The 13,593-nt window shown below is 54.5% G+C and overlaps 6 protein-coding genes across 6 annotated transcripts; 3 read left to right on the plus strand and 3 right to left on the minus strand.

Moving 5' to 3' along the window:
* Positions 1 to 71: 71 nt before the first annotated feature.
* Positions 72 to 4,515, minus strand: QC762_508930 (uncharacterized protein). Its single transcript, XM_062891307.1, has 5 exons — positions 4,193 to 4,515; positions 1,730 to 4,127; positions 1,424 to 1,670; positions 1,287 to 1,366; positions 72 to 1,220 (listed from the first exon to the last, which is right to left on the minus strand). Exons 2-5 carry the CDS (start codon positions 2,006 to 2,008, stop codon positions 333 to 335), a joined length of 1,494 nt encoding a protein of 497 aa, XP_062742639.1. The 5' UTR covers positions 2,009 to 4,127; positions 4,193 to 4,515; the 3' UTR covers positions 72 to 332.
* Positions 2,545 to 6,485, plus strand: QC762_508940 (uncharacterized protein; the record flags this gene model as incomplete). Its single annotated transcript, XM_062891308.1, has 3 exons — positions 2,545 to 5,874; positions 5,934 to 6,036; positions 6,105 to 6,485. Exons 1-3 carry the CDS (start codon positions 5,435 to 5,437, stop codon positions 6,483 to 6,485), a joined length of 924 nt encoding a protein of 307 aa, XP_062742640.1. The 5' UTR covers positions 2,545 to 5,434.
* A 52-nt stretch (positions 6,486 to 6,537) lies between these two features.
* Positions 6,538 to 7,441, minus strand: QC762_508950 (uncharacterized protein). The gene is made up of 3 exons (XM_062891309.1): positions 6,968 to 7,441; positions 6,754 to 6,906; positions 6,538 to 6,693 (listed from the first exon to the last, which is right to left on the minus strand). The coding sequence occupies exons 1-3, from the start codon at positions 7,121 to 7,123 to the stop codon at positions 6,601 to 6,603; spliced, it is 402 nt and encodes a 133-aa protein (XP_062742641.1). The 5' UTR covers positions 7,124 to 7,441; the 3' UTR covers positions 6,538 to 6,600.
* A 284-nt stretch (positions 7,442 to 7,725) lies between these two features.
* Positions 7,726 to 8,799, plus strand: QC762_508955 (uncharacterized protein; the record flags this gene model as incomplete). Its single annotated transcript, XM_062891310.1, has 1 exon — positions 7,726 to 8,799. The coding sequence occupies one exon, from the start codon at positions 7,726 to 7,728 to the stop codon at positions 8,797 to 8,799; it is 1,074 nt and encodes a 357-aa protein (XP_062742642.1).
* Positions 8,800 to 9,947: 1,148 nt separating this feature from the next.
* Positions 9,948 to 11,930, plus strand: QC762_508960 (uncharacterized protein; the record flags this gene model as incomplete). The annotated part of the gene is made up of 3 exons (XM_062891311.1): positions 9,948 to 10,278; positions 10,344 to 10,409; positions 10,462 to 11,930. 3 exons carry the CDS (start codon positions 9,948 to 9,950, stop codon positions 11,928 to 11,930), a joined length of 1,866 nt encoding a protein of 621 aa, XP_062742643.1.
* Positions 11,931 to 12,370: 440 nt separating this feature from the next.
* Positions 12,371 to 13,169, minus strand: QC762_508970 (uncharacterized protein; the record flags this gene model as incomplete). The annotated part of the gene is made up of 2 exons (XM_062891312.1): positions 12,371 to 13,044; positions 13,145 to 13,169. The coding sequence occupies 2 exons, from the start codon at positions 13,167 to 13,169 to the stop codon at positions 12,371 to 12,373; spliced, it is 699 nt and encodes a 232-aa protein (XP_062742644.1).
* Between the last annotated feature and the right edge of the window lie 424 nt (positions 13,170 to 13,593).

Here is a 13,593-nt window from a genome sequence, read left to right on the forward strand (position 1 = left end):
TGTGATTTTAGTTTCAAGAGTGTTCTCACCTCACATAATAATCATCGTTTAAGCCCCCTTCTCACAAGTTCACAAGGCACAAAGATATTCAATAGCAGCAAATTCATCAGATACCTCTTTCTCATTCGCATCAACAGCGCCGCCGCCCCGGTATCATCGTGAGCTAGGTACATGAAATGTTTCCATATTTCCATATCATCATCTCGATCAGGTATATCCTCCTCACATAGGTAGTGCTAAAAAAATTCCAAACAATTGCTATCCCAATAGTTATCATCCCTATTCCAATCAATCAGGTATCATTAATCACAAAATTCCACACACACACACACTTAGTAAGTGTAACGGAACCCAGGCTCATAATCCTCATCGCCATCAGCCTCAAGCTCCTTCTCGCCCCTGTCGGCCGCGCTGTTAGACCGGTAGAAGCTCAAGCTGAGAATGCCAACCAGGATCAGAGTAAGACCGCTGGTGGCAATGCAGGCATAGAGACCGGGGCGGTAGTGGGGCGCGTCCTCGCCTCTGAAGACGAGCGAGCCGGCGATGCCGCCGATGCCGCCAAACATGACAAAGGTGGCCGAGCAAAAGGCGCGCTTCCACTGGCCGCGGATGTTGTTGGCCTGGTAGGACAGGGCGGTCGAGACGTTGGCGTTGGCGCCGGCGGTGACGAAGAAGACGCCAAAGTAGCGGACGGCCGAGCTCTTGGCGAAGCCCATGATAGGGAGACCAATCATGCAGAGGATGATGTTTCCGACAATGACGGGGCCGCGGACGTGGTACTTGTCGCCGATCCAGCCAGAGAGGTAGATGATGATGGCGGCAAAGGCATAGGGAGGAGCAACCAGGCACTGAGCCTCGCCGACCGAGAATCCGAGCTCGAGGTTGAGAATGATGGGCAAGAAGTAGGCGAGGGCGTAGGTGACGGTGGTGGTGTTGAAGAAGATCATGGCGTAGGCCCAAATCTTCCAGTCGAGACCGGCACCGAGGTACTTCTTGATGGAGAATTCCTGGATCTTGACATCACCACGGTCGGCGTTGACACGAGCGCAAATCCACTCCTTCTCGGTGGGGCCAAGGAAAGACCAGGACTCTCTCTTGGAGTCGGGGAAGTCGACGAGGAGCCAGTAGCCGACAAGACCGAGCACGCAGGTTAGGATACCTTCAATGACGAAGATCCATCTCCAACCGTTCATGTCAGCAAGGCCCTTCATTTGCATGATCTGTTTGTGATCGGTCAGTTACTGGTTCGCTGATGCAAAGACACGTATATATCCGGGGAAACTCACTCCGTAAGCCAGGATACCAGCAAAGGCACTGGCGCAAGAACCAATGAGATAGAAGACGGCGTTTCTCTTTCCGACCTCATCTGTTCTTCATGTCAGCCCAAAGTTCTCACCATGATGATAACACAGGATTGACTTACATCTAGTGTACCAGGTGCTCAAAAGGTAGACAGCGCTGGGGAAGAAGCCAGCCTCCAACACACCGAGAAGAAGTCTCATGCCGGCCATCTGCTCCCAGTTTACGACGAAACCCATACCAATCATGACGGCACCCCACAAGACAGTGATGGCAGCCAAATGCAATCTGGGACCAATCTTGCGGACAAGAATGGTGGATGGGGGCTGGAAGATGATGTAGGTGACGAAGAACAAGAGGGAGATGAGAGACTGTTTGTCGATCATGTTAGCCATGCAGTCCAAAACCCAAGAGACAAATGGCAACTCACGTAGCGGTTTCCAATCAAGACGAGATCAACACCCATGCCGGCGATGTTGGCGGCACCCAAGTTGGTACGGTCCATGAGCGAGATGCAGTACATGGCACCGACAGTCAAGACGAGACGGCGATCGACCCGTCTGAGAATGGCCTTCTCCTGCTCTGGCGTGAAGCCAAAGTCAGCAGGCGAGCGGTGGACATCCGAGCCAGCCTTGGAGCCAGCCTTGGAGTCAGCATTCTCAATGTTGTTGACTTCGCCGGCGGCGACCTTCTCCGAAGAGGAGTTCATGCTTCCCTGGTCGTTGGGGGGGGTTGCGGTGCCCTTCTGGTCTCCGACTGGAAGAGCTGTTTGGCTGAAACGGGGGGGAGATGGGCGGTCGAGGTTTGGTGAAGGGTGAGGAGGTGAGGACGAAGAAGGAAGGACGACAGCATGGGAAAGTCGTGTCTAATGTACCCCAACCCATTCCTCGCCCCCGTCGCATTCTTGATCGACTTTAGCGACTCGCACTCTGCTCATCCCCGTCAGAGCTCCCCATAGCTACTCCATTTCCCCCGCATCCTGTCAGCTAGCTACCGTCTCCATCGAGCTGGACTGCACGCTACACTAGCACACTAGGTAGGTAGGGTCTTGAAGTCGAGGCCAAGTTCCAGGTCCCCTGTCCAATCCAACCGTCGGCTGCATGTCACTCACACCGCATCCTTGCTCTCTGCTCGAAAGAAACCGAGGCTGGTGGTTGCCAAGAGGAGCCGGACCTATCGCAGCGCCGCAACGTCGGACAGTAAGCCTGCCTTATACACCACCACTCTAGATCCATGATGCCAGTAAGCTCCACGCATCCTGCCAACTCAAGCCGATAGTTCCAAACGCTCAAACAGTCGGAAAGCCCACACCGGTCCTCCTTATCGCAGTATTTTGTTTTCTCGTACAGGCCAGATCGAACCGGCGATGACCGCCTCTTTCGTGTAAGCAAAGGGCTCCATTTCCCAACATTCAGAGGGGCGAGCCCGCCTCCCCGCCTTGACAGATGGAGCCAACCCCAGGTTTTCCGGCCCCGTTTCCCACGAACGGACCCTCTTACCAAGACTCTGGGAAGGGGTGAGCAATAGTTGGCGGGGGAATTTGGTGGCCTCTCAGATCTTCGGTGAATCTCAGCAGATGGAATTCACTTCCGGATTAGGATGGCATCACCGTTGAGCGTGCGCATCCAAGCACGTGGAGGCGAGACCAGACTAACGTTATTGGTCCTTTGTTGTACGGTAGTGCTGCAGGCTGGACTGACGGCAGCAGGCTACTGAAGTGAAGTTTGTACCGGAAATCATCTCGCGGCCACCTTGCCGCACGCCAGTGCCGCCCCCCCTTTCCCAGTGTTCGTTGAGAACTGCGGAGAAAACAGGTCCACTGCTTGTCTCCCCTTCCCCAGACTCGAGAATCCACAGTGGCACAGTGGCAGGTTGGCTCCAATTTTCTCCGCATTTTAGCACGTCTTGAGGCTGCGTTAGGCGCGGAAGCTAAAATGTCGACGATTCCAAACCGAGACGTGACCGAGTTCAGGCGTTGCTTGCGATTGGTTCGAACGAGTGCGGGGGAAAGTCTTGGACTTGTCTTGGCCAGGTCTTTGGGGGCAGGCCTGGGGGAATGGTGAGGTCGTTGACGGGCTCATACGATGGGTGTCGACGCCAAACAGCTTGTTCATGACGCTCTGTGGCGTCGACCATGGCTCTTGATTCCCCTTGGCAGCACCGACTTGGTTGAAACCGTCGCTAGAACTCGGCACGATGGTACTGAAGCCGAGGTAATAGGGCAGAGCCAAGTATTGAGGCTGACTGCTTGTTTTCGTGGGTTGACGACTTCCCGTGAAGAGTGTCTTTTTTTGTTTTGTTTTTTTTGGGTGGTTTGGAATCTCAAAAGAAACGGGCGGAAACAGGCAGGAATTAGAGAAGCTGAAAGCTCGAGGTCCACTGTGGATATCATGAGGTTGTTAGTGGACTCATCGAAGTCTCCAGACTCCAGAGTTCGTCGTGTTCCCAGCATTATGACTCGTGAAGTATCGGAAGGGGGATCTGCCCAGATCTGGGCAAATCCGGGGTAGCGCTACCGAGAGACAGGATGGACCACACGTGCGTTACGTTGTGCAATAATCCAGGGACTCGGACGGCTCCCGAAGACGCATGGTTGACCTTTGACGGAAGCCATCTTTGGTGATTGGAGTGCCGGCCGTGGTCTCGACCTCGGTCGCTAGCTTTTCCCTTTTCTCCAACTTCTTAGGGCTCGATAGACGCATTCTTTGCATTCTTGGGGGTGGTCTGCCATTGGGTCATGTGACGGATTGGGTATGTGATGGAGGTGGTTGGAGGACGTTGGGTTGGAGAACAGGGGTCGAAGGGGGCATGATCCAAATCTCCTTTCTCTGTAGCGAATGGATGGTGAGTGGATGCCGAGGTCAGAAAATAGGGATACGAAGAAGACACGAACCGTTGGGCAAATCTTGGAGAATATGATGAATCGGTGACGAGATTGCTCCTGATGAGGAAGGGGCAAATGTGGTTCAAGTGGTGTTGGATGCCCTTTTCCCAACCAATTTCTTGAGCATTGAGAAGGAACGGGGACGTCCGACAACCAACATCTACGTAGCAAACATCAATCCTGGGCAATAGCACCAGCCCGACCACATCGAAACCGGGCTGCCAGAAATAACAAACAGGTTGCAATCCTTCGCTCGTTCGTCCTTCTCCCGAACTCCAAGACCGGCACTTTGGGGATGCCGGCACACGTCTCCCCGCAAAATCCACCTCTTTACCCCAGGAAACTGCAACATTGAGGTGCATTCCGGGACCCGGCACCTTTGGACACCTGGTAGCGTCTCACAGCAGCATCAGAGAGAGCATACCCAGAGTCGGGTCAAGCCATCACTGTTGCCTTTTCCTCCTCCATCACAAGACCGCAAATCTTATTCCGGTACTTCACAAATGTTTTTGAGAATGTTAACTTTGAGCTTTCTCGATCTGGATCGAAACTTCAACAATGCGCTCGATCTCTTGTCACCAGCTATTGCTGGCGCAATGATCGTGGACCACGCCTCGCCATTGCTCCAAGTCATCGAAGAATCTGCTCTGCTGCTGTCCACGTGTGAGTAACAGTGGTGGCCGCATCTGAGTCTGATGCCTGCGCGCAAGTATCAATGCATCTCACATGTTCTTCTTCAAGCTTGAAAAGCACCTGTTGTGGTGAATGACGTGTCTTTGATTCTTAGGCGAGCCATACCATCCAAAGATAGACCAGAACACCACTCTTCAACAGACCCGACGAACCCTCCTGCTTCTTAGGCATCTTCGCAAACCACGAACCGGCGCTGCTTCGGGCTGTCGAGCCGCTCGGCATGGTTGGGGAGCAAAACCCATCTAAATAAATTGAACACCCCCAATCCGGACCTCCCCCTTCCGCCCTCGATACGCCGCAACATGACTTCACGGGAACTCTGCACACACAAAACGACCTGGAACCAGGGCTTGGCCATGTAAATAGATTCATCAAAACACCCCGGCACATGGGCGGGAGCACAGCGATTGGACAAGTTGTATACAAGAGGTGTCATTGACACCCAAGATGAGCTTGACTGCAAACAAGCTATAAAGAGACTCTTTGTCTTGACGCCATTGCCATGTTGATCTCCTCAGCTCAGTCTTGACCATCACCAGGTGTTTCTCTGCCCCCAGGATGAAGTTCTTGTCCCTTCTTGCCGCTGCCTCCACGGCGACGGCTCATACCATCTTTGTCCAGCTCGATGCCGGGGGCAAGGTGTATCCTGTCTCGCACGCTATCCGGACTCCCACCTATGATGGCCCGATCACCAACGTTAACTCGAATGACTTGGCCTGCAATGGGGGGCCAAACCCGACGATGAAGTCGAATGAGGTCATCACCGTCCAGGCAGGCACGACGGTCAAAGCGGTGTGGAGGCACACGCTGACTTCGGGGCCGAATAATGTCATGGATGCTTCCCACAAGGGGCCGACGTTGGCGTATTTGAAAAAGGTTAGCAATGCGCTGACCGACACGGGGATTGGAGGGGGGTGGTTCAAGATTCAGGAGGATGGCTATAACGGAGGGAATTGGGGGACCAGCAAGGTTATCAATAATGCTGGGTTGCATTATATGTTTGTTTCCTCCCCATTTTTTCTTTCTCTGTTGTATGAGCTTTCGTGGCTGATATCAGTACTAGTGATATCCCCTCTTGCATCGCCCCGGGCCAATACCTCCTCCGCGCCGAGATGATTGCTCTCCACGGCGCTGGTTCGTCCGGTGGTGCTCAGCTTTATGTACGTCCCCTTCCTCCTTCCCCCTTCCCCCTTCCCCCCTCTTACATCGTGCTAACGCAGGTTTGTAGATGGAATGCGCCCAAATCAACATCGTCGGCGGGACTGGCGCCGTCTCGCCCAAGACGTACTCCATCCCCGGCATCTACAAGTCCAACGACCCGGGTATTTTGGTCAACATCTACTCCATGACCACGTCCTCAAAGTACACCATCCCTGGCCCACCCCTCTTCACCTGCGCCGGCGGCAGCGGAGGATCAGGTCCGGTGACGACCCAACCCGAACCAGTGGTGGAGGAGGTGCCGGCCCCGACCCAGCCAGAGCCGGTGGACAGCGGGTGTGAGGCTGCGCAGTGGCAGCAGTGCGGTGGGCAGAATTATTCTGGTTGCACCAGGTGCGCGGCTGGGTTTACGTGTAAGAATATCAATCAGTACTATCATCAGTGCTCGTAGGGGTACTTTTGAGAGAAGGGGGAAGGGCACGGTGTCGGTAGCGTTGGTAGGGGAAAGATCTGGGTTGGACAAAGTTGCGCATCTTTGAAAATACGTGTGATTCAGTACACATCTCTCAGAGCTTAGCCTTTGGCATCTCAGCAGCAATGCACTCCACCTCAACATCAGTCCCCAAAGGCAGCTGGTAAACAGCTACACAAGTCCGCGCCTATGCGATGCACCCCCATCAGCAAATACTCAGTCGGCCAGCAAAGGTTGCAAGACCTACCGGCTTGGGCTCTTTGGTAAAAAACTGATCATAAACCTCGTTCATGTCCTTGAAGTTCTTCATGTCGGTCAAGAAGACATTGACCTTTACGACATGGTCTAGGCTGCTTCCCGCCGCTAGGAGGACCTCCTTGAGGTTGTCGAGGCATTGTCTCTGGTTTGTGTGTCAAAAATATGCAAGGTATCCGAGAAAGGAGCGATGGATGGATTCTTACCACGCGATCTTGGAAGGAACCCTCGATGAACTTTCCAGTCTTGGGATCGGTGGCGAGAGAGCCGGAGCAGAACACCATGCCGTTGTGCTTGATGGCTTGGCTGAGCTGCGGGATGGGCGCGGGGGCGTTTTGGGTGAAGACGGCGGTGGGGGCCATGGTGGCTAAGGATCATGGGTGAAGTATGTTTTTGAAACGAAGAAGTGATTGATGTTGGTGAAGAAGAGGAGGCGGTGTGGTTGGGAGGAGGAAAACAACTCCACAGATGTCAAGCTAGAGATGATGGATATTTCGCCCCGCGTCCGCGTCCTATTGCTGATCAGGGAGGTGCATAGATATCCTCTTGCAGGGCAACTACGTGATGCCGTCAAGACTGAGTCATCTTTTTAGAACAGGATTACGGTTCTATATAAGCAATCGAGGTTTTCACCGAACAACATCGTATCTTCAAATGGGCAAGAAAGACTCTGGGTGAATATTGACCCCTGGTTCCTGGTAATTAACCCCTGTCTCTTTTCCTAGAAGAACGCGCCAGCAACGGAGCACAGACCACCAAGAAACGCAGAGGCCTGAATCCTGACGTAACCACAGCGTTCTCAAAAATCACTGGCTTGACTTACACCACCAAAACGGTGTGAAATTGCAACGTCTAACTCATTCACACTCACAACATGTTCCCTAATTTTTCACCATAACCATTCTTTTTTTGACTTGCACTCTCGTACTTGAGTCAGCAATCCAAATCGACACCAATTCACTCGATGAGAACCCCCATCCTCCTCAGCGCCCACCGCGCTGCTGCTTACTACCGCCCACTCGGCCTCACAAAATCTCATCGTGCCGCCTTGTCCAACTCAACTCTCATAGCTCACTCACGTCTTCACTTCCAACATCGATTCAACTCCTCCTCCTCCTCCTCCTCCTCCTCCTCCTCCTCCTCCTCCCAACCCCCCCTCCCGCTCAACCTCACCCCCCCAGACATCCAATACAACAAAACCCTCAACCCACCCCCCACCACCCGTCCCCCCCCTTTTTCCATCCCCGAAAACAACCCCTCCCTCTCCCTCCCACGGAACCTCCTCGCCAAAGGCAAGGCCATCCTGACGTTTTACAAAACCGGCCTCAAATCCATCCTCGTGAATCGCCGCCTCTGCTACACGCCCCTCGACTCTTTGCCTGAGCCGCTCAAGCAGTTGAAACCCTACCCCGACACGCGCGCGGCGCTGATACTGAAGTCCCGGTTGAGACATGATTTGGGGAGGCTGATCCCCCTTTCGTTGATATTGCTTGTCTGCGCCGAGTTCACGCCTGTGGTTATACTGGGGGCGCCGAACTTGAAGGTCACGCCGTTGACGTGTCGGATGCCGAGGGAGGTTGAGGCGATCAGAGGGAGGGATAGGGTTGTGAGGAAACGGGCGAGGGAGCTGTACGGGAAGGGGGAGGTGGAGATGGATGTGGTTGTTGGGGAGGTGCTGAGGGTGGGGAGGCCGAGGTTTGTGCCGGGGTGGATTTATCCGGGCGTGATGAGGAAGGGGAAACTGGAGAGGAGGCTGGCGTGGATTGTGGCGGATGATGCGATGATTGTGCAGGGCGGGGGGGAGGGGGAGTTGGTGGTGGAGGAGGTGAGGGTGGCGTTGGAGGAGAGGGGGGTTGATGTGCTGGGGAAGGGGGAGGAGGAGCTGAGGGGGTTGTTGAGGAAGTGGTTGGAGATCACGGGGCAGGTGGAGGATTTGGATGTGAGGAGGGAGGTGGTCAAGGGAATGGTGGTGCAGGGCGAGGAGAGGTGGGGGAGGTGGGAGAGGTGGGAGGAGAGTAAATTGACGCTGGAGGGTTAGATTTGAGATGTTGGTATGATTGGGTGGTGCAGCGTGGAGCTGAGGGTTGGGAAAAGCGCGGGTTGAAATTTGGAGGTTGTAAACGTACATGTTTTTGTTTGTGGGAGATGGACCTTAGCGTGATTAGATTATAGACGGTACAATGTAGACACACCTTACAGCCATGACAGGTACATCTCCGGCTTCGCCTGGGCGATGAATCTCGGTTGCTGACTACACTCCATATGGGCGCTCTCGACTGCCTTCCTAACGAGGCTGAAGATTTCTTAGGTTGCGCAACTGCACTTGAGTTGCTGGAAGACCACACGCCGCAGAAATAAAAGGACAACCTCGCACGGCTGCAAGCCGTATCAGCAGCGCTTCAACAGCTACATGTGAGTCGAGGCCCTGTATTGTCTTGATGATGCCCGCAGTATGTGTGTTGGCGTCGTGCTCTTTGAGCGGTTGAGCAGTTCACAACACCTGAAGAAATGCTTCACGAGACAGGCGAGAAGATGGATTTGCAGAAGGGCCGGGCGGCAGGTAGTCGACCATGCTGAGCGGAACATCAACCACCCCCGAGGGAACCACAGTTTACATATTACTCCAGCCAAGCAACTTTCACCAGCAGCCACCTCAATACCCTTCTCGCACCAACTAGCCAGGTGGTCAAGTTGTTTTGGGTAACGAGACTGCTGGAACATGTGAAATGGCACCCGCGAAAGGGCCCAAACCACCGCCGGTCACCTTCCACAGAATAACTGACGGGGGGAGTGAAGCACACAACCCTAACCCCCAACATGGTATGACCCCTGTTGATACAATTTGACAGCTTTGCTCTGCTGCCCCCACATTTTCCCACGATCTCCAAAATATCCCGACGAACGCCCCACCCCACTCGCTCGGCGGGCCTGGTGTCAAAACGTGGCTTGCGTGGAGTGTCCAGGAATGGTAATAGCTTTTTGTGTTGGTCTGGCCGCGGTTCCATGTTTTTGTTGAGGAGAGCAGCTGGCTGAAGCTGAACCTTCCTTCGGTCATTACTCGTGTTGTTGTTTCAACTTTCCGAGGTCCAGCCTCACTCGCTGTTTACATACATACATACACCACCGGATCTGCCTTGACGGAAGCCTCGGGGAATGGCAAACAACCACTGAGAAAACTTGGACAAAATGGGACTGTTCACCTACCGCTTCATCGAAGGCCTGACCGAAGCCGAAAAGCAGGCACGGCGCCGCGCGCTGGACAACTACGGCCTTGCGGCTCAGCTTTCGGATTTGCTGCCGGTGGTGTTGATCTTGCTGTATAGGCTGACGAAGTGGGTTGTGAGGGAGAGGGTGGATGGGAGTGCCAATGGGGAGTATGCTGCTGTGCCGAGCTCGCCGGTGATGAAGAAGAGGAGGGAGGAGGGGGTGAGGTCTTGGAGCGTGAGGAAGAGGCGGTTGCGGTGGTGGTTGGGGGAGGATGTGGTTGCGGCGGGGCATGTTTACGGGCAGAGGGATCGTGAGTTTTTTTTTTTTTTTTCTCAGGGAGGTGTAGGTACAAGGGTGAAAGCTGACTGTTGATAGAATGGATTGTTGGGGTCGTGTGGTTTCTTTGGCTGGCGGTGCTTTCAGTCAAGGATACGGGAGAGGGTGAGTTGTGTCTCTACATCCATGTAAAGTGAGATGCTAACAGTCACGACAGACTACCTCCACCTAACCAAACGCTTCGGCATCGTCGCCGTCTCCCAATACCCCCTCCAATACCTCCTCTCCCTCAAGTCCCTCAACCCCTTCTCCTACCTCCTCAAATCCTCCCACGAACAAGTCAACCGCTGGCACCGCGTCTCGGCCCGGGTAACCACCACCCTCTTGTTCATCCACGCAGCCCTCTACCTGAACTTCTACATCCAAAACAACCGCCTCTACCGCCTCGGCGTCCCCCTCGTCCTCGCCGGCGTCGTCGCCTTTTTTTTCCTCAACCTCATGCTCACCACCGCCCTCCGCCCCGTCCGTCGCTTCTCCTACCGCCTCTTCTTCATCACCCACCTCCTCCTCGCCATCTCCATCCCCTTCCTCATCCTCTTCCACGCCGCCCCGGCAAGGCCATACATGATCCAGGCCCTGCTCGTCTTTTTTGTCGATCTGATCTCGAGAAAAATGGACACGGTGACTGGCCACGCAAAGTTTGAGTCCATCCCGGGCACGAACCTCGTCAAACTCAGCGCTGCGATCCCTCACGTCAAGATCAATCGGTTCAGGGGCAGCCCGGGAAGCCACATCTACCTCTCCATCCCCGCAGCAGCAAGAGCGACTTTCCAAGACCCGACGAGCATATCGCACCTGCTGTTTGAGTTTCTGTTCAACCCTTTTACTGTCGCGAGCGTGGGGGAGCAGGAGAGCGAGGTGACGATGATTGCGAGGCACAATGGGGGTCCGATGACGGCTGCGCTGGGGCATTATGCTGTTTTGGCTAAGCAGCAGCAGCAGCAGCAGCAGCAGCAGCAACCTCCTTCTCGATCCGCCAACAGTTTGTCGATTCCCGACGCGAGAAACGAGGGGAAGATCCCGCTTAACATTGAGGGGCCGTACGGATCGGTGACGCACTTTCCGAATCTCGGCCAGTTTGACAGGGTGCTGCTCGTGGCGGGCGGTGTAGGGGCTACGTTCACTGTGCCGGTGTACAAATCTGTCGTGGCGGAGAACCCGAACGCGAAGGTGAAGATGGTTTGGAGCGTGAGGACTGCGGGGGATGCGACGTGGGCGCTGCTGAGGGAGGGGTTGATGGATGATGAGAATGTGCAGATATATGTCACGGGGGTGACGGAGGGGAGGACGAGGGGTGGGGTTTGGGATCAGCAACAGCAGGATGGTGGGGAGGGGAGTGGAGCGGAGGGGACGGAGATGAGCAGGATGTTTAGACGGAGGAGCGGGAGTAACAGCGGCGGGAGCGGTGGTGGTGGGGCGGGGGGGAGGTTTACCAGTTTGCATAATCGGCAGAGGCCGGATTTGAGGAGGGTGGTGGATGAGATGTTCAGGCATGGGCAGGAGGAGAAGGTGGCGGTTGTGGTGTGCGGGCCGGAGGAGATGGCGAGGGAGTTGAGGGAGTATGTGGGTGTTTGGGTGAGGAGGGGGAGGGTGGTTTGGTTTCACAAGGAGGGTTTTGGGTTTTGAGGGGGCTTTGATGGTTGGATAGATCGAGAAAGAGATTTTGAGAAGTATGCAGTAGTCGATGTAGACAAGGGGTGTAACCTCATAGCTAGAACGTTGCTCATTTTTAGTTCTGGTAACCTGCAAAGCATGCTTGATACGAGATGCTATTTTGAACCCATACTTCACCAGCTGTTGACTTGAGAGCAACATCAGATGTCCCCCCCTCGCTTATTCCGAAGGTAGATCATACAATTTCCATCCAAAACCCACCCTCATATCTAGCATAACGAGCGATAAACCCACAAACACAACCACCATAAACCGGTAAATAAATTACGCCACCCCATTTTCCCCAAACAATAATCATCGTTGTTGGTTTCCAATATCCATGCAGCTTCTGTGATATCTTGTTTTTTCTGGCAAAGACCTGAACATCAACCAGCAAGTCGTCACCCAGGTTCCTAATCTGCTCTCTTCTTCCCGTTCACAACCCCCACCCTCCCAGCACCCGAAGCGGCCCCCCCGATATCCTCCTCACTCTCCTCCTCTTCCTCTTCCTCATCATCCCAGTTGTCCACCTCATTCTCATCCCAATCATCCACCACCTCCTCCAAACTTTTTCCCCTTTCTTCCGTCGTAGCAGCAGCAGCAGCAGTCGTCACACCCTGCTCCTGCTGCCCATCAAAACTCCTGCCCAACCCCAACCCCTCCCCCAACTCCAAATCCTCCTCCTCTCCATCATGCAACCTCTCCAGCTCCTCCCCAGCACCACCCTCGCCACCATATCTCCTCTGCCGTTTTCTTTCCAGCATCCGCTTATGATACCACGAACACAACCCAACCGCCGCCAACGAACCGACTAAATTGGCGACGACATCATATGAATCAAACTCCCGACCGTTGGGGAGAAGGCCTTGCAAAATTTCCGAACCGATGCCGCCGCCGACGGTGCAGATGGCGAGGGTTAGGTTGAGGGTGCGGCGGCGGGTGGTGTCGATTACCCAGTAGAAGGCGAGGGTTAACAGGAAGAAGGTGAGGAAGTGGAGAGCTTTGTCGTTGAGGGGGAGGGAGGGGGAGAGTTGGAGGGTGGAGAGGCCGGCATAGGCTGAGAGGAGGAGGAGGAGGGTGAAGACGCCTGGTTGATGGGGGGAGGGGGGGAGGGGCGGGATGTTAGTGGATGGTGTATATATAAGGTTAGGTGGGGAGAAGGGGGATGGGGAATGGGGAATGGTTACCTGCGAAGGGGAGCCGTATTCTCATTGTTGTTGTTGTTGTTGTTGTTGTTGTGTGTGGTTTGCTTGGCTATTTCTCGGGGGGGTTGAACGTGGGGTTGTTTTGCTAAGGTTGTCGGTCTGTCTGTGACAGATATGACGTTGGGCGTGCGCGAGATGAATCACCAAGATGAAGGCTGACTGTTTTCTGTAGTAGGAGTGATTTCCGTCGTCGTCATTGTTTTTTATTTTTTCCTTGCTGTGAGTCTGTCGTTGGTTTAGGTCATGTCAGATTTGAGCTGCCTGCTGTTGTTACCTTCTGAGGCTGGCTGCTGCCCATGGGTGAGCTTGCTGGGTTCCAGGTTTCGGCTTCCTGCAGCACCCGCCTGGAGCTTCAGTGGGCTAGGGGGAGAGGGGCTGAACGTGGCGCCGTAGCGGGACAAAACGGGGCCGAACTCTGGGGGAGCAAAAGG

This window comes from Podospora pseudocomata, chromosome 5 (genome assembly GCF_035222375.1).
Source record: "Podospora pseudocomata strain CBS 415.72m chromosome 5, whole genome shotgun sequence".
In the NCBI taxonomy this organism is placed as follows: domain Eukaryota; kingdom Fungi; phylum Ascomycota; class Sordariomycetes; order Sordariales; family Podosporaceae; genus Podospora; species Podospora pseudocomata.

Coding starts and splice junctions, on each gene's coding strand:
- QC762_508930 (XM_062891307.1), bottom strand. CDS start 2,008: ATGAACTCCTCTTCGGAGAAGGTCGCCGCCGGCGAAGTCAACAACATT. Junction 1,671..1,729: donor TCTTGATTGGAAACCGCTAC/GTGAGTTGCCAT, acceptor ATCGACAAACAG/TCTCTCATCTCCCTCTTGTT. Junction 1,221..1,286: donor CTGGTATCCTGGCTTACGGA/GTGAGTTTCCCC, acceptor GATCACAAACAG/ATCATGCAAATGAAGGGCCT.
- QC762_508950 (XM_062891309.1), bottom strand. CDS start 7,123: ATGGCCCCCACCGCCGTCTTCACCCAAAACGCCCCCGCGCCCATCCCG. Junction 6,907..6,967: donor GTTCCTTCCAAGATCGCGTG/GTAAGAATCCAT, acceptor CACACAAACCAG/AGACAATGCCTCGACAACCT. Junction 6,694..6,753: donor TTACCAAAGAGCCCAAGCCG/GTAGGTCTTGCA, acceptor TGCATCGCATAG/GCGCGGACTTGTGTAGCTGT.